The sequence below is a fragment of the Pan paniscus genome, chromosome 10 (genome assembly GCF_029289425.2).
Source record: "Pan paniscus chromosome 10, NHGRI_mPanPan1-v2.0_pri, whole genome shotgun sequence".
In the NCBI taxonomy this organism is placed as follows: Eukaryota; Metazoa; Chordata; class Mammalia; order Primates; family Hominidae; genus Pan; species Pan paniscus.
The window spans coordinates 18128590-18155388 of NC_073259.2; the positions used below are offsets into that span (position 1 = coordinate 18128590).

At 41.1% G+C, this 26799-nt stretch overlaps 1 protein-coding gene across 6 annotated transcripts in view; it reads right to left on the bottom strand.

The window, feature by feature from the left end:
• Nucleotides 1-1040: 1040 nt before the first annotated feature.
• The window catches only part of GPR19 (G protein-coupled receptor 19), a 53676-nt gene continuing 27917 nt past the window's right edge, over nucleotides 1041-26799 (bottom strand). For all 6 annotated transcript variants that reach the window (XM_055095419.2, XM_003808848.5, XM_055095415.2 and 3 more), the window contains 2 exons: nucleotides 24264-24420; nucleotides 1041-2371 (listed from right to left, as the gene is read on the bottom strand). In XM_055095419.2, coding sequence (XP_054951394.1) covers nucleotides 1102-2349 — 1248 coding nt within the window. In that variant the 5' untranslated portion in view covers nucleotides 2350-2371; nucleotides 24264-24420 and the 3' untranslated portion in view covers nucleotides 1041-1101. The remainder of the gene's footprint in view (nucleotides 2372-24263; nucleotides 24421-26799) is intronic.

Here is a 26799-nt window from a genome sequence, read left to right on the forward strand (position 1 = left end):
GGTCCTCGATTTGAAATAATGGAGATCTGGGAACCAGAGGAAAAAAAATCCCTAGTTATCACAGGCAAAGAAGAGTTTGAGGTTGGCCGGGGTATGGTGCTGTGCCCTGGAGAGAGATGAGGGAGAACAGGCTCTGGCTAGAGAAATGGCCTCCAGTTTCTAGGAGAATGAGGAAGGCAGTCCTTGCACTTGCTGTCCTGGTGTATAGGGTAGGGCTGGGCAGCTGAAAGTCTCGGCTTGAATTGCAGAGCACAGAGAAATGCCATCTGTCATTTCTGTCTTTGGCATTTTTTAGATAAGCTAGCAACAGCACCTGCTCATTTACTTGTATATAACTCAAAAATGGGAGGTGAATGTCCTAGACACAGCCTAGATGGGACACAGGTGTGAGGAAAACATTGCATTGACTTTGCATTTTTCAAGGCTTCATCAGCTGCTTAGATTAAGGAAGGATAAAAACAAGAGAAAGAGCAAGAGAAATTAAGCAACTCGTATGCTTTCTTCCCCTAAGAATCCTGATTAAAATCCAACCACAGAAGACTTGCCAGCAAGTTCCAATATATGGCGTGCTTTCCATAGCAGATCTGGCTAGTGGTTACTTGGAGGAAGGTAACGTGACAACCTATACGATATTAACTCATCCTAAATGTTTCTTAGTGAAAGAAATATAAATCTCTGAGATAGGTGACACGGGGATTTCATTTGGAACTGAAGCCCATAGTTATAAAAATTCAGTAAGGAGGAGAAAAAGAAAACAAAATAAAACTAGATTGAATCATTAATCAAAGACTGTGTGTATGGCTTAGGTTTATGTTTTTGAACCAACAGTAAATAGTAAGAAAGCATTTTCTTTTTTATGCATGTAACTAATATATTAATAGTAAAAGGACTGTTGGCTATAGTTCAAAGTGAACGTTTTTCCTAAAACATAAAAAGCAAGTAAAATAAAACCCACAAAAACTACAGTAAACAAATGAATGCATTTTACAAAATAAAACATTTCCCTTGGAAAGTTGAGTGAAAACAAATATGTAAATAGCTTCTGTTTTTATAGTTAAAGCTTTTTAATCTCTGGTGCATAACAATTGAAAGAATGAGAACTTAGACAAAAGTATTTGGTGGATTTGAGTTAATGGGCCAAGCAAGCTTTTTTTCCTTGGCTTCTCTGTCAAATGAGTCATAGATCGAGTCTTTGGTAATAGTTTTGGCCATGGAAGGGATTTCTGAAATGCCAACGTAGTTTTTTTTGGCCATCCTTGAACTGGTTGTGATAGTATAGGCATTGCTTCGGTAACATTTCATAGAGGACATGCAAAAAGTCTCTTTCATCCCTCTCCGAAAATTGGCATTATAAATTGAATACAGAGTAGGTTTAGAGGCTGAAGAACTAAAGGATATCCATGTGATAGCTGTGAAAACAAGGGAACTTTTCTTATAGTCTTGTTCATGGGGGTGCCATAGCTGAGCTACATGAAAAGGCAGCCAGGAGAGCAAAAACAACAGATTTAAAATGAGGAACATCTTGATAGTTTTCACTTTTGTCCGAGGGACAATGTTCATGGTCCTCCTCACTGTTCGGCCATCTGTGCCTATTCTCCAAATATATTTTATGACCTTTTGGTAAAATAAAATTATGAGGACAGATGGAATCACAAAGCCCACCAAGAAGTGGATGACAGTGTAGGCAGTGCCTTCCCAAGAGGAAGGGAGGAAATAGTTACAATGACCATCCCAGTTGGAGCCATAGAAAAAGAGCACAGGGGTCACAAAGGCTGCATCAAAGATCCACGATGCCGCAATCATTTTCTTGGCTTTTTCTCTGGACACCTTGAAGCTCAGAGGATAGACGATTGTGTAGAACCGGTCTATGCAGATGGAGAGGAGAACGTACATCTGGACACCTGGAGTGAGATACTGAAAATATCGCACAACCTTGCACATGGCACTACCAAGCGCCCACCTTCCAGTGGTGAACTGCAGCAGGGCGAAAGGCGTGCTGGCAATGCTGATGAGAAGGTCAGCACACGCCATGGAGACCACAAAGTAGTTGGTGGTAGACTGAGTCCTCCTACTCCTATGGATGACCAAACAAACCAGGGAATTGCCGAAGATAGAAAACAACCACAGAATCCCAAAGAAGATGCTGGCTGTGGCCACTTCCCCGGGTTTCAGCACATAGTGAAGGTCTGTTTGGTTGCTCATCCAACTGTGCTCCTCACTTAATTCCATCAGGTATTGGCTTGGCAGAGGTGTGGCTGTTTCAGTGCAGCTGCGGTTTTGGAGGGGCACCAGAAGTGTAGGAATAATCAAATGTGGCTTGCTGTTATCCATTCTGTGAGCAAAAACCATATTCACTTTTTTTCTCTTAATTCTGGATGGGGAAAAGAAGAATGAGGCCTCCTGTTAAAAAGGTGTCATACAGATTGGTTATGATTACTCAGGCTAACGATCTTATTTGACATTTAGATTGATTGTCATTTGTCTTTGTGTAGGACTTGAGCGTTGGCAGGAAAACATAACTACTATCCAGAAAAAATTCTGGCCCCCACTTTGTTTTCATTTTAGGAGCTGTTTCAGCAGATCTCAGCTCAGGCTCTCTCTGGCCTCACCTTCTCTTGACCCTTAGTCATACTGAGCTCCCCTCCTACACATATCCTTGTTCCCTTCACTCATCAGGGATCACAGAAGATTAGGGATCTCAAATCTGGCTCATGGTAAGGGTGTTACCACCAACTGAAGATCTGCTGGAATTCTGGGCAAGTATGTGAGAAGTTCCTAATTGTCCTAAGGTTGCAAAAGAGGAAAGCTTGGGCAGATGAAAACACACAGATTTTGACTATGGAAGTAGCTAACAGCAGTCCGTGAATGTAGACTGGCTAGCTACTGGGAAGGGTGCTGTCCTTACTTAGTGTAGATTTTCCATCACAGAAGGATTATGGTAACACATGGAGCAGTCAACACTGCTACATGAGCCAGAAATAGCTCCTAATTTAATGACATCTGAAAATAGCTTGCTTTTTCTAAAAGACGATACAGTTCATGCACTAATAGCTTGCCACCTACCAGTGACATATATTTTGATGCTATTCTGTTGTTATTGTTTCATAAAATACTGACTGAAGAACATACAAGATGTCCTCTAAGAAATGTAACCAGGTTACGGGAGACCTTATGGCAGTCAGGTGATTAAAAACAACAAAAAAATGTAACTGTTAGCTAAGCACAGTGGGGAACACCTATAGTCCCAGCTACTCAGAAGGCTGAAGCAGGAGGATCAGTTGGTCCAGAAGTTTGAATCCAGCCTGGGCAACATAGCAAGACCCTATCTCAAAAAAAAAAAAAGTAACTTAAAATTACTAAGCACTTTTTAAAAGCTTATAAAGCTTACAAATCTTAGATACAAAAGAATATTTTAAAGTTTAGCCTTTATTTTGTACTTTTTGTATTACTCAGTGAGAAAAAAAGTCACACTGTTTAAATAGGCAAAAAGATTAAATAGTTGTGGGTCATTCAATTAAAATTGAGGTGATTTTGCTCACAGATTATAAAGGCTTAATTTGGTCTGAATCCAGGAAACAAAAAGAGAAACAGTAGCAATTTAATCCATAATAACCATAATAATTATGGTTATTAAGGTAAGATAAGGATAAACATTAATATTTTCAAAAATGTGCCCACTAAAAGTAAAAGCCCATGTGGGGTTACAGCCACCATTTTGCTGAGATTCCATCTGGCCTGTGGCACAAGGGGATGTGGCTCCAGCAACAGGCTTTTCTAGTAGTCACTAGTTTCTTTCCTGGTGGGCTCCTGTGTCTGCACCTCACCAAGAAACATTTCTCAAGTGACAGTCAGGATTAAATAATAGTTCATAATGAAAGAACGGTTCTTAACGACTAATATTTTCTTTTTTTTGAGACAGAGTCTCGCTCCGTCCCCCGGGCTGGTGTGCAGTGGCGCGATCTCTGCTCAATGCAACCTCCACCTCCCAGGTTCAATTCTTGCGTCTCAGCCTCTCGAGTAGTTGGGACTAGAGGCGCGTGCCACCATGCCTAGCTAATTTTTGTATTTTTAGTAGAGACCGGGTTTCCCCATGTTGGCCAGGCTGGTCTTGAACTCCTGACCTCAAGTGATTCGCCCGCCTTGGCCTCCCAAAGTGCTGGGATTACGGGTGTAGCAATTGCGCCCAGCCCTCATTTTTTCTTTGAGGGATTTTTGTACTCATTTGTGGTAGAGAAAGAAGTGTTAATATATATAATCTTCACCAAAAAGCTATATTCAATACAAGTCTAGTGCTCAAGGCAATATACTCAATGCCTGTTCTATATTATCTTTAGGCTTTTTTGTCCATGAGGCAACCTTACTTAAGAAAGCTTAAGTAAGATAATTAAAATTTAAAAAATTAAAAAAAATTTTTTTTTGCTCACCACACAGAAAGCAAAAATAATTAAACATTTTGACTACTAAAAGATCTTTAAGCATGCTGGGAAAATGATAGCCAATGGTAAGAATAGCAACCATACACTTTCCATATAAGAAATCAGGGCCAGGCGCGGTGGCTCATGCCTGTAATCCGAGCACTTTGGGAGGTCAAGGCGGGCAAATCACGAGGTCAGGAGATCGAGACTATCCTGGCTAACACAGTGAAACCCCGTCTCTACTAAAAATACAAAAGATTAGCCGGGCGTGGTGGCAGGCGCCTGTGGTCCCAGCTACTCGGGAGGCTGAGGCAGGAGAATCGCTTGAACCCGGGAGGCGGAGGTTGCAGTGAGCCGAGATCGCGCCACTGCACTCCAGGCTGGGCGACGGGGTGAGACGCCATCTCAAAAAAAAAAAAAAAAAAAAAAGAAATCAGGACATAAGATCTAAAATTAGCATTGTCCTAGAAAATCTGGACTGCACCCTCATACATATAAGATTGAAATCATCTTTTCGCCTTCATGTGTGTAAAACCTATTAAACTTTTTTAAAAACCTGTTAAGATTTAAAGTTTAAAAATAAACTAAAACAGACAATTTCCCCAGACAGAAAACTGTTCTAACTTTTCTGGGATGCCTGTGGCCTGAATAAAACAGGAGTCCACACAGGCACTTTTCCTTAATGCACATACTTGAAAACTTGTGAACTTCCTTCTGTTTCTTTCTTCCTCTAACAACAAAACTCTGCAAATGAAACTCAAGCTCACCGCTTTAACTAAAGCCCGGAGGCGGGGGACCCTTCCATCATTTCCTCCAGCTGCTTTACACCCATGAGTCTGTCTGCCCATTTCCCCAGCCCAACCACTTGGAAGCAGAGGATCCCAATGCTCAGAAACAGGACGAGGGAGCCAGAGGAGTTCCTGAGTCTAGGTCTCCCCTGCTGGTGGCATGAGTTCTCACTCCAGCTAAAATCGCTGCAGTTCTGAATATTCATTCAATAAGCCGAGAAACTGGGCTAGGTATTAAGAAAACAAAGATCGGCCGAGCGCGGTGGCTCACGCCTGTAATCCCAGCACTTTGGGAGGCCGAGGCGGGGGGATCACAAGGTCAGGAGATCGAGACCATCCTGGCTAACACAGTGAAACTCCGTCCAACTAAAAATACAAAAAATTAGCCCGGCATGGTGGTGGGCGCCTGTGGTCCCAGCTACTCCGGAGGCTGAGGCAGGAGAATGGCGTGAGCCCGGGAGGCGGAGCTTGCAGTGAGCCGAGATTGCGCCACTGCACTCCAGCCTGGGGCACAAAGCCAGACTCCGTCTCAAAAAAAACAAAACAAAACAAAAAAACACAAAGATACGTAAGGCCCATAAAATAAGCAGTGTGCCATATTATAACTCAATTTGATAATAATTATAATTCACTGCTAAGAACAGAACTTTGTACAAGGAGCTAAGACAGACAAAAATAGGGACCCAGTTTTGCCCGGGTAAGGGGAAGAAAAGGAAAGGCTTCACAGAAGAGGGAAAGTTTGAGCTGGGAGCTTAGAGGATGAATAGGACTTCTTCAGGAAGACAAGTGAATAAAACATTCCAGGGGAGAGAGATAGCATGTGGATTGAATTTTGGGGTCATTTTTCTGGGTTGATCTTTTTTGGGGCCCTTTTCCCCTCAGAAACATAGTTTCCTTCAGACCATGCCTCCCAGAGTATATAGTTTCTAAATGCCCTACAATCAAACTGACCTAAATTTTTCCCCTGGTTACAATGAGAGGTTATATTTGCTGCATTCATGGGCAGAAATGCGGTCAGACAGTGGATAAGAATATTAGCATATCCAGAATGGTTGTGGTACCCTTGCTCATACAGCATCTTGTTAGTCCTTTACTGCAGCATTTTCCAAGTTTGTTTTTCTCTAGCTTAGCAATACAGTAGATTGGAGTCTTCCAGGCAGCCTAAAGAAATATTGATGCCTGAGTCCCAGCTTCAGGGATTTTAATTTAATTGCTCTGGAGTGCAGCCTGGGTGTCGGATGTTTCAAAGTTCCCAGGTGATCCTGAGTGTAGCCAAGATTAAGATCTCTGCTTTAGAAATACCTCCATGTTTCTGTCTTCTCCAATAAACTGCGGACTCCAGTAGGGAGATGGGGATGTTATTCTTTTTCTCCATGCTCTACAGCTTCCACTGAAGTTCTTTACATTAATAATTGCTTATTAGATGTTTACTAAATTGGATCTGTAAGGACAGAGAACTGAAATAAATGACTCTTACTCTATGTGCCTCTGCTAGGAGAATTAAATGCAGATAGAAAATCACTATATATTCTCAGAGAGTTAAAATATTGGGGATTATGGTGATAGGGGAAAACATGACTCCTGATAAAAGCAGGGCAGGTGAAACTGAAGCTACCAGGTCAACTGCTGTATGAAACAGATATCTCATCTAAGGGAAAGCCAAGGTAATTTAGGTGTCCTCAGACAGGTTCTTGCACTTTCCTCCCAGAAAAAAGGTCTGCCATATGATAACTAAATTCTAGGGTCCCAAAGTAAAGTTTCAGAAAGGCCTCCCCTGCTCCATTAATTTAGATAAAAATATATCTTCAAGGGGGTGTTTCTGAAATATAAGATCTGGTTAATTAGTAATTCTGTTCAGAGCCATCCATATGCAGTAATTTTAGGAGTGACAAGAAAGGCTTCTTCACCTCTTTCCTGTTCGACCTATCTCTTCCCAGCCAGTTCTGAGACTACCATTTGACATACTCCCTTGGCTGAGGTATTGAAGGTCCTTATTTATCTCTACCTATATATAATCTAAAAGAGGAATCATTCATTTATCCTATTATCTACTTCTCATCCATCCAAGCTTTAAGATTAATACACGAGTGGGGAAAATGGTAGATGGGTTGTCATAGCACAGAACTGGGGGCCAGGCATGGTGGCTCATATCTGTAACCCTAGCACTTTGGGAGGCTGAGGCGGGCGGATCACCTGAGGTCAGGAGTTCAAGACCAGCCTGGCCAATACGGCAAAACCCCGTCTCTACTAAAAATACATAAATTAGCCAGGCGTGGTGGCATGTGCCTGTAGTCCCAGCTACATGGGAGGCTGAGGCAGGAGAATCGCTTGAACCCAGGAGGTGGAGGTTGCAATGAGCCGAGATCATGCCACTGCACTCCAGCCTGGGTGAGAGTGAGACTCTGCATCTCAATTAAAAAAAAAAAAGAACTGGGGACTGGTTACCCCTTTAATGATGGGATCCCGGGGCACCTGGGAGGAGAATGTACCCTATCACTTTGCTTTGTAATTTTTATTTTGCATGTTTGTCTCCCCCATTAGGTTATGAGTTCCTTGAGGATAAGGACTATGTCTTTACTTCTATATCCCTGGGGCACATAGCTATTAAAAAAGGTTTAATGAATATATGAATGGGTGGATATGTTAGTAAAAATTATCCAATACTTGAAAATAAGGCAAAAAAGGACGTATCCTCTTAAGATCTTGCTGGGACATTCTTAAATGGGCCTCTCTCTCTGGGAAAATGTACCTGTGCTTGACTTTGCTATTTAATATTTGACTAGAGCTGAGACATTGTGAAGATATTTATATGTTAACTTGTAGATTTCTTTCTAGCAGAAAATAATAACCCCAAAGGTTATGGACTTACTGCCCTCTAGGACATTAGCCAGTTTAGTGTTTACCTAGCAATCTTATGCTGAAATTCTTTTAAAAAAATGCCTATAAAGATGCATTCTTCAAATGCTCTTGGAACCAGCTTTATTATCTCATTGGTTCCTTCAGTATTATGTTAATAAATCTTTAACATATGTTCATCCAATATTTGTAAAAGTCATGATTCTAACTTTTTGAAAATCATACTTTGTTGGATGGAATGGATGGATGAATGACTGGAAGCTAATAAGAGGGAGCGGAGGACCACAGAGAGGAATGGGGCATGGATGACAAACTTTGCTTCACAATTCTGCATCAACTGTTGGATAGGTTTTTTAGTTAGTCTATTTTTTAAGTCTACAAATACCCTAACAACTAACTTTTTGTCCTCTTGAGATTATAAAGATTCACAAACATTCTCACAAGGTATAAAGACCATTTTTATTTCTTGAGATTTGTTTAAAAATTTAATGTCAAACAAGAATTTTTATAATATTGATTTTTTACATGATTTGGTTGGAAAAAAAAAAACAGAAACATTTTCTGTAGAATGGGAAGTACCTGCTGGACCTACATGGATACATATGGGTATTTACTAATGAGCAGTAAGATTACAATCATGACAGTAGTTATAGCATTAATACTACCAAGAGTTAATACTTATTTTTGTGCTTACTATGTGCCAGGCACTTTGTATGTGTAACCCCTCAAAGTAGGTAAAATTACTGGCCTTGTTTTACAAATGAAAAAAAACTGAAGTTCTTCCCCAAAGTCATACCGTTGGAAAGTGGTCACTCCAAAGCCCTTGCTCTTAACTACCATCAGGGTTTCCTGACCAGTGAGACCACAGAGGGCTGGATCTGAATTCAGAGAGTCAAATTGGCTGTACATGGGTAAGTCTTTCTTGACTATTCATTCAAAGAGAGGAATACAAAGTTATTCCCTATAGCCTCTTGCCTACCCACAGATACATCTGTTCAATATGCTAGCTCAGAAATATGTGACATAGTGAACAGTTTTAAAAAATGATCACTCCCACAACGCACTGCACAGAAGCTTAGCATCAAAAGTGCGCCAGACATGCTGGCCTGGAGAAATAGCCTTTCTTCAGAATAAAGAATGTGAGAGTATTGGCATTTCAACATGCTGCATAATTAACTGTTGCCTTTTAAACAGAATGAAAGCAGAATTCTAGACTTCAATTTGAATTGAAGTGAGGAAAAAATTTGATCAATTGTATTATCCCAAGTAGGAAATTATCTTTTAAAATTTTAGTTGTTTAAATTCAAGAAATACCACAGTACGGAGATTTTAAGGTAAACCCTTCATTGTTGTGTAGGCTTGATTTGTTTACATGTGAAAATGAGAAATGCCTGTAACACTAGTGGGCTGGGACTGGCTTACATAGGGAGCCCTGAGCCAACTGTATATACATTTCTTCCCAACTCCAGGCTCAAAGACATCATGTTGGCATCATGAAGCAGCCATGGTAGGAATATGGCAAACACCAAAAATTGAAGTTTTGTTTTTTTCCCCCTCTGCAGAGCCAGTTGTTAAACATTTACCCGCACACCACTTCCAGTAGGGCAGGGCTTTCAGGGCAGCCTATCCTAAGTCCTGAACTTACACACATTGCTGAACTTAAAAATGGCTCAGGAGGCCACACAAGCTCTTCTGAAGCTTCCTAACTGACTCTCTTGCTATGTGGCCTTGAGATAAGACTCTGGTGTATGTGTGCTTGTGTGTGTTTTATAGAGATGAGGTCTTGCTATGTTGTCCAGGCTGGTCTTGAACTCCTGGGCTCAAGCAATCCTCCTGCCTTGGCCTCCCAAAGTGCTGGGATTATAGGTGTGAACCACCATGCCTAGCTGAGATAAGACTGATATGAACATTAGGTGATTTATAAAACTACATAAGGCTAGGTAGCCACCAGCATGACTGTGTGGGGTAACAGGAAAATCAGAGAGGGTGAGACATGTTCTTACAATGTCGACTCAGATGAGGTTGCTAGATAAAATACAGGATGCCCAGGTAAATGTGAATTTCAGATAAATAACAAATACTTTTTTAGTAAAAGTATGTCCCATGCAATATCCCATGCAACATTTTACTGGTGTCCTGTATTTTCATTTGTTAAATCTGGCAAACCTACACCCAGAATGTAATCTTCTGCTAAAAAAATCTCATGTTTTAAATCTCACAGTGTAGGCATACTGCAAAGTGGATACGTATGTAGGCTTTGAAGTCAGTTGCATCCTATTCCTGTCACTCACTCACTAGCTGGGTGACCTTGAGCAAGTTACCTAACCCTCTTGAGCTCCAGTTTTCTTCTGTAAAATGAAGATAGTCAGTTCCTATCTCATTTGATTATTATAACTAGATGAGAGAATATACACAGGACTTAGATGAGTTAATACATGTGCATCTGCCTGGTATGAGGAAAACAACAGGTGTTATTTTTATATACAGTTCTACAAAACACCTAGTTCTGTGTCTAGAACAAAGCAACTGCTTCAAAAATTAGTCTTTTAAACCATATGACAAACAAATTTTAGTAACCATATTACACATCACATACTATAGTAATAATACTAACATTGGTCACATAATTTAGCTTTGTCAAGGGTAAATGGCTTTTGTGAAGAGGCCTGGGTACCTAATCATCATTTACAACAATGTTTTTAAGGGGGAAATCATTGAGGCCAAATAAATAAACACATTTTCTCCAAGTTGGGGATGATTTTATGTGACATGTTGTCCAGATCAAACTTTTTAAGGTATCCTACATCAAAATACATAATACAACTGGATTGAATACGCCTTTTTCAAAAGCCCATAGAATCCATTCTGCTTAAATTATTTCCATTAGAGGCTGGGTGTGTAATCTCAGCACTTTGGGAGGCCGAGGTGGGCAGATCATCTGAGGTCAGGTGTTCAAGACCAGACAGGCCAACATGGTGAAACCCCATCTCTACTAAAAATACAAAAAAAAAAAAAAAATTAGCCGGGTGTGGCGGCTGGTGCCTGTAATCCCAGCTACTAGGGAGGCTGAGGCAGGAGAATTGCTTGAACCAGGGAGGCAGAGGTTGCAGTGAGCTGAGATTACACCACTGCACTCCAACCCAGACAACACAGTGAGACTCCCTCTCAAAAAAAAAAAAATTATTTCCATTAGATATTTTAAATAATTGCAAAAGAACCTCACACCAATGAAAACAGAGCTTCTTTCCACCACCTGAAACTCCTGGTGCCACAAGCTTATAGGCCTGGAATTTTCTCTACTGGTCTTTTTCCTTTCCTCCTTTTATATAATATATAAAAGTATTCCTCCATAATAATCCAGCTCTGTACCTTTCAAACTGTTTCCTAACTGGCATCAAGCAGTTTCTCAAGCTCAGACTGGGTATATTTTCTTTTTGTTTGGAAACTCGATATGCTTTCATGGGAACATAATTTTTTTTTAAACAGAGATGTTTTCAAAACAGCTTCTTCTAACTTCACAAAATAGCTTAAAACAAACATGAACATTCCTGGCTCAGAAATTCTGCCTATGTAGATTTAAGGGACTATTACTCTCCTATCACATTTGCCTCTTTCTTTACCCTTCACATGAATTCAAAAAATCAGCCTCTCTCACGATTACAGCATCATCCTTTAAAGTCAAGATCCCTATTAAAATATAAATGTTTCTTAAAGACCAGTTGTACATTTTTTTCAGTTTTATATTTTATCAGTAGAGTAGTGATTTCTGAGACCCATTCATTCTATCTCTGAAATCTACGATTAGTGAAAATGAAAACAGAAGAGATGCCAAAAGCAAAAGCCGTGAGGACCATCAGTAACTGAGAGAATTAAGATGGGGTGTCATTATGAGAAGGGCCGGGTGAAGGGTGAAAGGTGAAGTTGAAGAAGATAAACTTCACCTCCTTGACAGTTTTGTGAAGGAATGGATAACCACTGGGTAGCTACCCTACCCAAAGGAATAAAACAGAAAGGAGCCTGAGCTTTACCCCACATGAAGGTTTAAGTTGTCCACAGGCTGCAGTCCTCCCCTAATTCCTTGTAAGCAATGTTGCATGAAAAAAATGTTAGGTCATGTTGGCATCTCTTTGAGGGCCCCCCTGGATGTATAAAGAATACTATCTAATATTTCTCTTCCCAACTGCTGCTTAGTAGCTTAGTAGAGTTCCATGTATACAGGACACAGCAGCAGGTTTAATACTGAACTTCCCTACCTCCCTACATTCACACAAAATCTGTAAAGTAAGATACAATGTAAAAAAAACGAGTGCAAAAAAATTTCACCCTGGCGGGGTGTGGTGACTCATGCCTATAATCCCAGCACTTTGGGAAGCCAAGGTGGGTGAATCACTTGAGGTTAGGAGTTTGAGACCAGCCTGGCCAACACGGTGAAACCTCATCTCTACTAAAAATACACAAATTAGCCAGACGTGATGGTGGGTGCCTGTAATCCCAGTTGTTCGGGAGGCTGAGGCAGGAGAATTGCTTGAACCCCGGAGGCGGAGGTTGCAGTGAGCCAAGATTGTACTACTGCACTCCAGCCTGGGTAACAGAACAAGACTCCATCTCAAAAAAAAAAAAAAAAATTCACCCTAAGAAATGACCATTTTGTTATGATGGCATATGCAAAATAGTCTTCAATCATAACATTTATCCATTTTTTAAAAAGATCACTTAGTGTGGCCAGAGTTGTGTTCATTGCTGGGGACACAGACATTATAATAACTAGACAGACAAGATCCCTGTTTTTATGGAGCTTACTTCTAACATGGGAAACAAATAATAAACAGCTAAACAAATAAAAATGTCAATAATTCAGAAATGATTAGGGCTATGTAGAAAAAGAAAACAGAATGAGGGATCAAGAATTGATGGGAAATGGAATGGCAGATGGCTGGTTAGCTGGTTACCCAATGACCATTCCCAACTCCTCCCTCTCCTGCCTCTTAAGAGGCTAAAAAGGTAAGATAATAATTTCCCCACCATCCCTTTCAGCTAGGTGTGGTCACATCAATATAATCGTCTTCTGGCCAGAGACAAGAGAAAGTCTCCTGGCAGGGTGTTGGGAGGTTCTTGGAAAAATGTTTCTTCCTTGATAAAAGGAAAGAAGTGTGTAGTGAGTATTCTCATGGGCCTGACTGCCTCTCTGCTTCTTGCCACTGTAAACTGTCACATGAAGATGTCAGGGCACTGGGTGGTATCTTCTGAGGTCAGGGGAAGTCCTGAGACTCACTGGGACATAGTACCCTGACACTGTGGTGCTGCTAGGACACTCACCTCCAGACTTACTAAGTAAGCAAACAAACAATGTCTTTATGGCTTAAGCCACTTTGAGTTTTGTTACTCATCTCTGAAAGCACCCTGGCTGAAACAGGGTCTGGTTTTAGATGGAGTGGTTAGAGAAAGGTTCTCTGAAGAGGTTATATGGCAGCTGAAACCCCAGCGACAGGAAGCCCGCCATAACATTCAGGCAGAAGAAATGATGAGTGCAAAGACCCTGGTGTAGGAATGAGCTTGTTATGTGGCTACAGCATATGAATACCAAAGAAAATGATACCTGATATAACCGGAAAGGTGGGCAAAGGTAGGATCACACAGGGCATTGTAGGGCATGGTTTTAGTCTATTGAAGGAAAATTCATCGCAGGTTTCAGGCAAAGGAGTGAAATGAATATGACATTTTTTTTAACCCCCTCACGCAGATTTATGTTTTAAAAATACAACTTTAGTTGCTGTGTAGGTGGCCAAGCATAGAAGCAGGGAGAATAGTTAACAGGCTATTACACCCAGCACTTTGGGAGGCCGAGGCAGGTGGATCACTTGAGGTCAGGAGTTCGAGACCAGCCTGGCCAACATGGCAAAATCCTGTCTGTACTAAATATATAAAAATTAGCCCAGCATGGTGGTGAGTGCCTGTAATCCCAGCTACTCGAAAGGCTGAGGCAGGAGAATCACTTGAACCTGGGAGGCGGAGGTTGCAGTGAGCCGAGATTGCACCACTGCACTCCAACCTGGGCGACAGCCAGACTTTGTCTCAAAAAAAAAAAAAAAAAAAAGGCTATTACAACCTGGGCAACATAGTCAGACCCTATCTCTACCAAAAAAAAAAAAAAAAGTAAAAATTTGCTGGTTGTGGTGGGAGGCTCCCAGCTACTTGGGAGGCTGAGGCAGGAGAACTGCTTGAGCCTAGAAGGTTGAGGCTGCAGTAAGCTGTGATGCTGTGATCACACCACTGCTGATGATGGTGGCTTAGACCAGGGTGATGGCAGTGTAGGTGGAGAAAAGTAGATGAATATTGAAAATATTATGGAGACAGAGCCAACAAGATTAGTTTATATGTGATGAGGTTAGGGAATGGGGATGACCCCTAGTTTTGAGAGCCTGAGAGCAAGAGAGAAAAAGTTTAGGGAGCTTGAAATCAGTAATACTACTATACACAAGTTAAATTCCCACTAGATATCCATGTAGAGATATCAGTTGGCTATTGAATATGTACATTTGGAAAAATCTCTTTTGAAAACCTGTGCCCATTTGAATCAATTCATTCATCACTCCATAAATATACACTAAGATCATACTACACTCCAGAATGTACTATGTTAATAATTAGATATACAATGGTAAACCAAACTGTATCCCTACCCTCATGAAGATCTAGTATAATTAGTTGTAGAGGGGTAGAGAGTAGTAAACAGATAAGAAGAAATGAATGTATTAAGTTGTAGTAAGTCCAATGAAAGAAGAGTAGGCTGCTATAAGAGAGCATGGTGAGGACCCTCCCCTGGGCTGGGGTCAGGGAGGCAATGGAAGCAGCAGCAGAGATGATGAAGAATGGCTCATCTAAGGTAGACTCTCCAGGACCCCTGCTGCTGACAGATGACAAGAGAGTCTAGCCAACATGCCACCTTGGGTCCCAGCCATGTTCCAGGTCCTTAACAATGTTCTAGGCTCCTTGAGGCCTGGACTTAGGACTGTTGTGATAGTCTGTTGTCCTGGAAGCAATTCAGAGGTTTTTTATAGACAAAAGAACCTAAATTATCACGTGGGGAGCAGGTTAGAGAGAAAGAGGGATAAGTGGAGCCGAGAGGAACAAAGTATCCCCATAGATTTTGTTCTGTGTAAGAACCCCAGGACCTAGGAAGGGGAAGAGAGTCTCAGTAATGTTTGCCATTGATGTTCCCATCAGCCTGGTAGGATAGAGCCTTGTCATTATTTAAAGGAAATAATGTGAGTAGTAGGCAGAATGGTTCCCCAAAGATATCCATGCCCTAATCCCTGGAACCTGTGAATTTGTTTTGTTATATAGCAAAAGGGATTCTGCATAATAATTAAGGTTATGAACCTTAAAGTGGGGAGATTATCCTGGATTATCCAGGTAGGCCCAATCTAAGCACATGAGCCCTTAAATGCAGGGAACTTTCTCTGGCAGCAGCAGGAGAAGTCAGAGAGACTCCAAGCATGAGAAAGAATTGACATGCTATTGCAGGCTCTGAGATGCAGGGGCCCACATAGAGGGACCAGGATGAGGCCTCTAGGAGGTATGATGGCTCCCACCTGATAGCCATCGAGGAAATAGGATCTTAGTCTTACAACCACAAGGCACCGGATTCTGCCAACAACCTGACTGAGCCTGGAAGGGCAGTCAACCTCAGAGCCTCTAAAAAGGATCACAGTCCTGCTAAGATCTTGATTTTAGCCCTGGGAGACTAAGCAGAGAACTCAGCCAAACCCACCCAGACTTCTGATGTACAGAACTGTGAGATAATAAACAGTGTTATCTTAAGCCACTAAATTTGTGTTAACTTGTTACAGCAGCAATAGAAACTAATTCAATGTAGCATTTCTTATATAATTGAATTTGAGTACTAAAATTCATACCAGTCATTCTATCACCTTCTACTACCCTACTAGCACCTGAAATATTAGAAAACCAAAAATCTTAAAGAGTATAGTGCTTTCTACTTCACCTTACACATTGGGCTGGGGGCTAAGAAACCTGGGTTCTAATTCTGATTATAAGCACTGAACAAGTCAAGAGACCCCGGTCTTATTTTTTATTTCAGCATAAGGACCTTAAGTAAATCAATCTCCTTGAACCTCTGTTTCCATATCTACAATATGCATGAGTTGGCCTAGATGATTTCCAAGGTCATTTCAGCTCTATGAGCAAAAAGTGACAGGTGGACATTGTTATCTGAGATGAGCTAATTTAATTTATAACCCACCACTTTCATCTGGCAGAGAGCTCATCCTGAGAGTGCATTTTGATGGGAGGAGAGGGAAGTTGTTTAGGGCTGCTGGGGCCCAGCACTGAGAGTTTTTGATATCAAAGATCAGTAGCATGGGTCTCCAAAGGAAAGATGAATTTTACCTAGGGTCCAGCCCAGCTTTCCACAGTAATTATCCTAGATGTGTCAACAACTTCTTACTGAAGATTCCTTGCAAGAAGTGGTCTGGTCAAAGAGGACCTGCCACCTGTGTTTGCTTTCCATTCTATCTAATACCAAACCTCTCAGAGAAGAGACACATTTCTAGAACCCCTGAGTGTCCTCTGTCAGTTTCTACATGTTTCTTCCCCGTATGAGGTCTTTCAAATTCTGAAGAAAACAATTTGGCCAAGGAATTTGCACCTCACTAAATTCAATTCACTACAGCAAACATTTTTTGAACACCTGCTGTGTGCTCATTGAGTTAGAGGGAACCAGTTGTTTTGGAGGTAAATGTTTGGTTTCATTTCTAAGTTCTGACTTCAGTATCAAGAGGCAAAGACTAGACTTATTAAAGTCAAAGCAAAGAACAACGAAGTAGTTGAGATTTACAGCTGTTTCAAAAGGAGGTGAAGGACTTGTTAAGAAGCGAGTATAAGCACTGAGCAGGAAGTTACTAAGCATTATTTCTCAGGAGCATTCACCTTCTGTCTCACATCTTATTCACATCAACATTCCGGGTAAATTTTGATCTGTACCACTGTCCTCAATCAGGGTTTTCTAGAAAGCAACCTTCAAGTTTATGAAGCAGATGTTAATTTTTTTTTTTTTTTTTTTTTGGAGACAGAGTCTCGTTCTATCTCCCAGGCTGGAGTGCAGTAGTGCGATCTTGGCTCACTGCAACCTCTGCCTCCTAGGTTGAAGCGATTCTCATGCCTCAGCCTCCCGAATAGCTGGGATTACAGGCATGTGCACCACGTGCAGCTAATTTTTGTATTTTTAGCAGACATGGAAAATGAAAAATGAAAGTCTTTCCACTTATATTTGTATATTTGCTCTATTATTTGAGAATTTTCAATTCTGCGTTACACCATGTTGTCCAGGTTGGTCTTGAACTCCTGGCCTCAAGTGATCCACCCGCCTTGGCCTCCCAAAGTGCTGGGATTACAGGCATGAGCCACTGCGCCTGGCCACAGATGTTAAATTTAATATCGCATTAACATGTATTTTTTCATGGACAAATTATGTGACTATATGAAAACATGGCTGAACATGTATTTTCATATATTTCACATGGATAATATATATATTCAGTATATTAGACAGTTTATAAATGATCATTTCTCAGTGCTTCTTAATTCAGTCCTCTCCGCATATCAGTAATGGTTGACTCAAATCACCTATGCTGGCTAGGCAGGGTGGCTCACGCCTGTAATCCCAGCACTTTGGGAGGCCGAGGCGAGTGGATCACCTGAGGTCAGGAATTCAAAACCAGCCTGACCAACATGGTGAAACCCCATCTCTACTAAAAATATAAAAATTAGCCGGGCGTGGTGGTGGGCGCCTGTAATCCCAACTACTCAGGAGGCTGAGGCAGGAGAATTGCTTGAACCTGGGAGGCGGAGGTTGCGGTGAGCCGAGATCGCGCCACTGCATTCCAGCCTGGGTGACAGAACGAGACTCTGTCTCAAAAAAAAAAAAAAAAAAAATCACCTATGAAGCAATTTTCAACCTTTCTTCTTCAGAGACACATGACAAATGTGTTCATATGTGTGATATACCCCCATATATCCAGAATTATGTGCAATTCTAGGAGCTCGACCTGTAATTCCAACCCTTTAATCTCCATCTAAGAAATCATACTGAAAAAATGTTATGTATATATCCTTAAATTTATTCCAATTAATTAAAAAAACCAATGATTATTTATTAGTAAGCAGTTATTTGCAACATGCTCTGTTTAGGACATAGCAATATATTTTGACACCTTTGTTGATATGCACGGTCCTGATATGCCACAAGTATAACATGAAATCTAAATTCTTGAAGGCTAAGGTGCTTGGCACAGAGAACCAGAGAAAGGTAATAAGAGAGAAAAGTGCACTTATTCTCTCTGCTGGGCAACTGTGAGCTTATAACTAGTTCTCCAAGTCTACTAATAAGCATTTAATAAGAATCTACTAATGAGCACTTTTCTTGATCCATAAAGTCACTATTGACATTCCAGCAAAGTTTCACGGCCCGCACCCAAATTTGAAGATTTATTTCTCTCTTTGGATATAGAACAAAATAACTTTATGTACATTTTATTTCACTTTATTTTACTTTACTGGGTTGGTGCAAAAAAAATTGCAGTTTTCCCATGAAAAGTAATGGCAAAAACTGCAATTACTTTTGCACCAGCCTAATATTTTATTTTGAGACAGAGTCGCACTCTGTTACCAAGGCTGGAGTGCAGTGGTGTCATCTCAACTCACTACAGCCGCTGCCTCCTGGGTTGGAGAGATTCTTGTGCGTCAGCTTCATGTGTAACTGGAATTACAGGTGCACGCCACCACGCCCAGCTAATTTTTGTATTTTTTGCAGAGATGGGGTTTCGCCATGTTGCCCCGGCTGTTCTCAAACTCCCGACCTCGAGTGATCTGCCCACCTCAGCCTCCCAAAGTACTGGGATTATAGACATGAACCACCGTGTCTGGCTCTTTATGTGCATTTTAAATATGAAGAGGCTATATAATATGGTGGCTGAGAGCACAGGTTCTAGACTAGTGGTTCTCAATCAGAGATAATTCTGCCTCACAGTGAACATTTGGAAATGTCTAGAGACATTTTTAGTTGTCATATCTGGGAGAGGGAAGTGTTACTGACATCTGGTAGGTGGAAGCCAGGGATGCTGCTAAACATTCTACAATGGTTTGGGCACAGTGGCTCATGCTTGTAATCCCAGCACTTTCGGAGGCTGGGGTGGGAGCATCACTTGAAGCCAGAAGTTTAAGACAAGCCTGGGCAACATAGTGAGTCCCTGTCTCTATCAAAAAAAAAAAAAAAATTAGCCGGGCATGGTGGTGCATGCTTACAGTCCCAGCTCCTTGGAAGGTTGAGGTGGGACTATCATAGACCTAAAGGGAAAAAACGAACAAGCACAAGATAGGGTATGTTGGGCCCTAGGAGTTTGAACCTAGGAGTTTCAGGCTGCAGTGAGCCATGATTGTACTACTGCACTCGAGGTTGGGTGACAGAGTGAGACCTGGTCTCTGGAAAAAAAAAAAAAAAAGCCCAAAACACTACAATGACAAGGACATTCCCCGACCCCCACCACGACAAAGAATTATCTGGCCCCAAATGCCAATAGTGCTAAGGTTGAGAAAGCCTGCTCTAGAGTCAGCCTGCCTGGGGTTCAAGTCACTTATAATCTGTGTAGCTGTTGGTAAATTATTTTACATGTTTGTGCTTATTGGGTGTCTTCAACAATAAAATTAGAATAAATAATAACAATACTCACTTTATTGATTTTTTATGATAATAAAATAAATTACACAAGAAAGAAGCTAAGGACAATGTCTGGAACAAAGCAAGTGCTCAACAAATATTTGCTTTTGCTTTCATTATATGCATTGAAAAAAAATTGAGAAGAAATACACCAACATTTTAACAGTGATTGTTTCTAGGTGGCAAGATCACAACTGATTTTTATTTTCATTATCCTTTTATACTGCTTTATATTTTCCAAATTTTCTAGAATGATATTTGTATTACTCTAATATCCAAAAACATGTTTTAAAAGAATGCAGATAAAAGAACTTTATTTGTGATATAGTAAAAAGAGCACAGAATTAAAAAGACCTGGATTCAGATCCTGACTCTACCTGCCGTCTGTGGACATTGAACAGGTAAGTTAATCTCTTTGAGCTTCAGTTTCCTCAGCTAAAATTGGGGCTAATAATGCATATCATAGAGAGTTGCTATGAGAATTAAACATGACAGACATGCAGTGTCTGGGAGAGTATACCGAATGAAAGGCTCCAGGAGATGACTGCTTTAAAGGTTTGGCCAAGGGAAAATGACTCCACAAACAGGGAAACATATTCATGATGGTAACTCCCCTTTTGCCTTTTATTTTTTGTTTTTTGAGACAGGGTCTTGCTTTGTCACCCAGGCTGGAGTGCAGTGGAGCGATCACCGCTCACTGCACCCTCAACCTCCCAGGCCCATGCAATCTTCCTACCTCTGTCTCCCGAGGACCTGGGACCGCAGGTGCGTGCCACCACACCCAGCTATTTTTGTAGATCTCCCTATGATTTTTTTTTTTGAGACAGAGTCTTGCTCTGTCACCCAGGCTGGAGAGCAGTGGCACAATCTCGGCTCACTGCAACCTCCACCTCCTGGGTTCAAGCGATTCTCCTGCCTCAGCCTCCTAAGTAGCTGGGATTACAGGCACCTGCCAACATACCCAGCTAATTTTTGTATTTTTAGTAGAGATGGGGTTTCAGAATGTTGGCCAGGCTGGCCTAGAACTCCGGACCTTAAGTGTTCTGCCCCCCTCAGCCTCCCAAACAGCTGGGATTACAGGCGTGAGCAACCATGCCTGGCCTAAGGTCTCCCTATGTTTAGGCTGGTCTCAAATTCCTGGGCTCAAGCACTCCTCCCGCCTTAGCCTCCCAAAGTGCTGGGATTACAGACGTGAGTTATGGCACTCAGCCTCCCTTTTTCTTTTTAAGCCATCCTCTCAGAGAGCACAACTCCCATGTCATCCAATTTTTTGCCTTGGCTGATGGAGAAGAAACTACGTCCACACTCTGGTCCTTCTCTCTCCTCTCCCCTCCCTACATACACCCTAGGAAGGGATCTGATCATTCCCCTGGCAGGCCCTGACTCATTTGGCAGGGTTTACTTGCAGGCAAGCTGTTGTGTCTGAAAGGCAGGACCCAGGTATCACTTTCTCATAGTCTTTACCCATGCTCATTGTCCCTCTTCTTATTTCTGCTTTCACCCCTCACCTCTAGGTTGAAATCATACTTGGCAAGGCCTCTCCTCAAGGGGAAGCCTCTCCACTTTCTCTCCCTCTGTTCTATCCTCCCATTTAGCTGGTTGAGTAGGTTGCCCCCTTTTAGACTCCAGAGGGATGTGTAGGAAGCCCAGCTAGGCTTCCAGATCCATGCCTCATGTGTGTGCTAGCCCTGCTTATCTGAGAAGCCCTGCATGTGTGGGGGGCATGTAGCACTTGCCAGCTGGTTTGTGCTTCCGTCAGGGCTGTTGTCTCTTTTGTGCAGCTCGCTCAGCAGGTAATGCTTGAGGTGAGCAGCATGAGCTGGTAGAATTCAAGGACACACACTTTATCCACAATCCCTTAATGATTTAATTAGATGGAAAAATCATAGGTTATGTTTGTGTATATTATCAGGAAGGTGACTACTTTAAGCCTTACTATCTTGCTAACTTGAATTTAAATCCTGACCAAGCTTTCAAAATGCCCCAGGACAATCTTCTTCATTCAGGACAATCTTCTTCAATCATGCCATGGTTTGGGAAAGGTAGTCTGACCCTAACCCGCACTGATACTCAAGATCCCAGAGTTCCCTAGGAAATAGTCCTGCAGTCCTGTGAGCTTTCTATACAGAGTTCTAAGGACTGGGAGCCAGACTGGATTAGGAGAGAATTGCCTGAGGCAGGAGTTGACTTCTCAAGACATTCACTCTCAAACTGAATTAAACTGTTTCAACGCTGGGAGATGGAACCACCCAAAACATCAGAGGAAAATAAGACTGTTAGGGGTGCTTCCATTTAGATATGAATGAAAATATCAGGAGAACTTCATTCTAAATATAAATAAAAATGTCAGGGGGATTGGTGATCTCCAGGAAATAATTTATGTATACTTTCTAAACTGTAATTTGTAGCTGCTCCAGGGCCAGCCTAACTATATAAACTTCAGGCATAATTTTGACTGTTGCCAAGTTCTTACTACACATGTGTCTCCTCACTGTCCTCTTATAAATACATGCAAAATAAAACAGGCATGGACTCCCAAATTGGCACCAGCAGAATATGTCATTGTTTTGAGTCTTCTCAGTCTTCATTCACAAGAGTATATTGAGAGTTCACCATAAACCAGGCCTGGTGATAAGTGCTAGAAATCCAAAGAGGAAAGGATACCGTCCCTCAAGAAGCTCACTTCATGTGACTATAATAGCATCAAAGTGTTACTTGTTCCAGAAAAATGTAGATTTCAGCAGGGATCAAATGCTTAAGCTAAAAGACTAAAGTTCAATATTGTAGGGGACACAATTATGTTTTAAAGTACTGCGCAATGAAACCCTGAAGGGAACTAGTAACTTTTCTTAGTTTTTCCATAGTTTATAGGAATCAGATCAGTCATCTTTTATTATCAAATGCCAGAAGGAAATCTACACAGATCAAAAAAAGGAAATCTTTATATCTCAGAAATTTCTAGCAGTTAAAAAAAGTTATTAGCAAATCTCCTCTTTTACCCTTAAAAAGCTAAAATAATTTGCAAAAGATACCTATTCCCTTATTTTAAGGTATAATATCATTTAAAAAAATAAATCCAGTCAGTTTGATATTATAATTTATATACATAGTTTTAGAAGTTTTTAATCTATTTTATTTTGAGAACTAGGTCGGTGCTTTTAAAGAAAATATGCTTAGGCTGGCCTTGCTAGGTTCTAGGATGGAAGAGTGTTTCTACGTTCGATTTTTTAAAAAACCCATGATATAATTCTAGATTTCTTTTTTCTTGAGACATCAATTGGTCACCATAGTAACATAGTGTTTTACTACAGAAATCTATACAGCACAAGGGAAACAGAACAGCAATTACTTACTGGGTTACTTGGGGGTACAGAATGTGACTACAGGGATAATTTAAGATTAAATATAGATTTCTCTGGGGATCTGTTTTAGCAAAGCAAGCTGATTCAATCTTCTAGTAGCGTCAGCTGAACAAAATTTGAAGCCAAATTGACTGCTGACATCATTTGAAATAATATGAGCAAGCAAGCAGCATAGCTCAGTGGTTAAGAGCACAGGCTTTGGGGTCAAGTTTCATAGGTCCAAGTTCTGCTTCTACTGTTTGCTAGCTGTGTGACCTTGGGAAAGTTCCCTAACTTCTCTGTGCCTCTGTTTCTTCATCTCTAAAATGTGGGTAATAAAACCTTCCTCAAAGGGTTGTTATAAGGATTCAATGACTGTTTGTGCTTAGAACAGTGCCTTGCACATTAGAAAGAACTTTCTTAAGTATTTGTTAAATAAAGACAAAATAAAATGTAAAGGGGCTCCTCTCTTTGTGCTGAAAATAGTCAAAGACATGAAAATTTGAGTTCACGGCTGATTATTTTAACCTGTAACTTTGGTAGATTCCTTTGAGAAATTCCCCAGGGTCTTGTTGCTAGCAATTCTACAAGATGTGAAATTCTGTGGCAGTCTACTGTCCTAAATCAGAGCTGGGAACAATCACAGGCACCCCTGGTTCCAGGAACATCAGAAGGAAGATGATCGCACAGCACAAAGGAACAGCACGCCTGCCCACTTCAGCTCCCCAAGCCACTGCCAATAACCTCTGGGAACATGGGCATAGAATAAGCAGCTGAAAAGGGATGAAACAGCTTTTATTGCAGTGATGATGAAACCTAGTTGGTTTCGGTAATTTTTTTCCCCTCTTTCCAGGATTCAAGGGGAAAAAATCCTTTTCATCAATGAGTGCTTTGTTTCATTAATTATCACTATACACAATTTCCATCCAATTTTTCAACTGACACATACTCTGGTGAATTTTCATTTTACAGAACTACCTAGGCATATTTTCTGGACTGGTAACAAACCTAAAGCCTCTAACCGGCATCTAAGGCAGGACAAAATCTCCAAATTGCCTGGAAAAAAAGAAGGCATTATGTCCCCTGAGCCAAATTTCAGTCGCAATACCAAGGGATCCCTATCACATACCTTCATCCGGACTTGATTTCAGAGACGTTCTCTTTAGATCTTCTTGGTCAGGAATAGCCCTTGCATAGGAGTTTGGAGAATGCCATAAACCACCAGGAAAGCCTGGAAACACATTCATTTCTGTCCTCTGCCTTCCCCTTGGCTCACAGCCTGCTTCCTGTTAGGGAGACAAGATGACGCTGTGCAGGGTAGACTGTTAAACCATCTTCCCGCCCCCAGCCCCACTCTCTTGTTGCCCCTCCCTTCTCCTTTCCAAGGCTCTGGAATGTGTCACATGGGAAATGGATCATGTGGCTGAAGGGGAGAATGTGGCCATCTTCTCCCTCCCTTCCCCCACTTTTCCTTTCAGGAGCAAAGCAGCAGAAATCTCTGTCTTGATTGGCTCAGACCAAAAATTTCCATATGAAAAGGGGAAGATTCAATCACCCAAACCTCCTTCCTTCTCTATTTTCTTTTTTTTCTATCTGAAGATTTATCCTGACCATTCAGAGTTGCTCAGTATGGGAGATAAATGATGCTTTCTTAACCTCAACCCCTCTCTTTCTTTCTTACAGTCAGTATCCTGACCTGGCAAGGTGTTCCTTAACCTTCCCTCTGGATCCCCCTTAGCACACATCTGGGACAATGGAGCGTTCAGCACCACGGACAGCATTACACCCTCTTCAAGTGCTTGTTAAAGCCATTTGTCTATTTCACTCTCAAGTAAATAAAAATATTTTTTAAAATTTCCCTGAGGTCCTGTGCCTAAACATAAACCACACCATATGTTTAGGGCTCTGACTTCCCCTACTATCAGCTTACTGTTACCTTATAAACACAAACATAATTTTCATATTTCCTTAAACCCAAAAGACCATCCCATACCTACCTCCCTGTCCCCATCCCATCACCCACCCTCACTCTCTAAATATGGTCTATGTTTTTTTTTTTTTTGTGGGGGAAGGAGATTCCTGTAACATAGTTTACTGTATGCCCAAATATCTATGCTTATGGGGAAAACCACAGAAACACATAGGAATTCTGGGGTGTACAAGTCTAGATGTCATTAGCCCCATCCCTAGGCCTCAGGCAGGGCTGAACTGGAGAGGCAGGGAGGGAGCCTGCTTGGAGCTGTTTTGTGCAAGGTCTATCCTGCTTTGCTGACGTCCTAGTTGCCATGGTGCTAGGTAACTGCTGAAGAGGATGATTTCTTTTAAAACCGGTCACCATGGGAGCCTGCTGACTAAAGAAAGGAAGAGGGAGAAGGACTGAATTGCTGAGGAGGGATTTAAACAGCATTCTCAGAGCCAAATTGGATTGCTGTCGGTCCTAAATCTTGAAAGGAATCTAGGAATTAGTATGGACACTGCAATAGTTACTCTCCCCATCCTCCACTGCTTCTTTCCTTAAAAATCTAGTTAGGTGCAACTGAATGAAAATTCCAGCTTCACAGATTGACCCTGAAGTGCCATCACAGGGTGGTGGAAAGAACTCAAGAAATCAATTTCTCCTCAGGTTAGAATATCTGACTTTTGGGAAGCCATTATCTAAGTCCTAACAGCCTTAATTGGGAGATACTTTAGAGCCACACCTGACTGTCGATGCTAGGAACAATGTGTGGATTCTTTATAACACTATGGAAGAAAAGACAATTTTTTAAATGTGAGTTGTCAAATTATTTTAAATAAATACAAATTTTATTAATACTTGGATAGCATTTGGACTACTCCAAGTCAGAAATATAAACTGGCTATACATTTGTCTCATAACACTGGCATATAACTTGTTGTTTCTAACTCAGAATCCTAACCAAGGCAATTCAGAATATTTATTTTTTGAAAGACGAATGCTGACTTGCAATGTGTAGAAATGAAAACTTTGTAAGCAAAGAGGTGGCACAAGGAAGCTGGAGTATAATTTTCAAGAAACTGAAGGTCCTTCCTGGATCAACATCCTCATCGTATTTTCTACTTTTATTTTAGGAGGAGTGAGGTTAATTCTAGTTTTTCTATGTAAGACTCAGAGAAATTCAACTGTTAATTTTAACACTTGACATTTTAAGAAAATTCATTTATCAAAAAAGTTAGATATTGAAGAAATTCTTTGAGTCAGCAGGTTGGTGACTTGGATATCATCTCCTCTCTTAGTCAAGAATAATTACAACAATAAGAACAACTAATATTTAACATGTGCCAGGTGTTTACATACATTATGTCATTTAATCCTATCAACCCAACAGGATGAGTACTATTACTGGCATTTCTGTTTTACCGATGAAGAAACGGAGGCTTGGGGGAATAAGTAATGTGCCCAAAGCTGCATAGTGTGGGAGCTAGGATTTGGAACCACTGACTCAGCCTCCAGAGCAGGCATAGTGTACTATGCTATTCTGCATCATGAATAGTAGACTAGATTAAAATAACTGGTCAATTTAATGTGTTGTGACTTACTACTATGGCCCCTTGACATGAGAAATCACAAAGATTGCTTTAAATTATTTGAGACAAAAAAAATGACCAACATATTTATTCCTTCCAGGATGACTGCATGTATATAT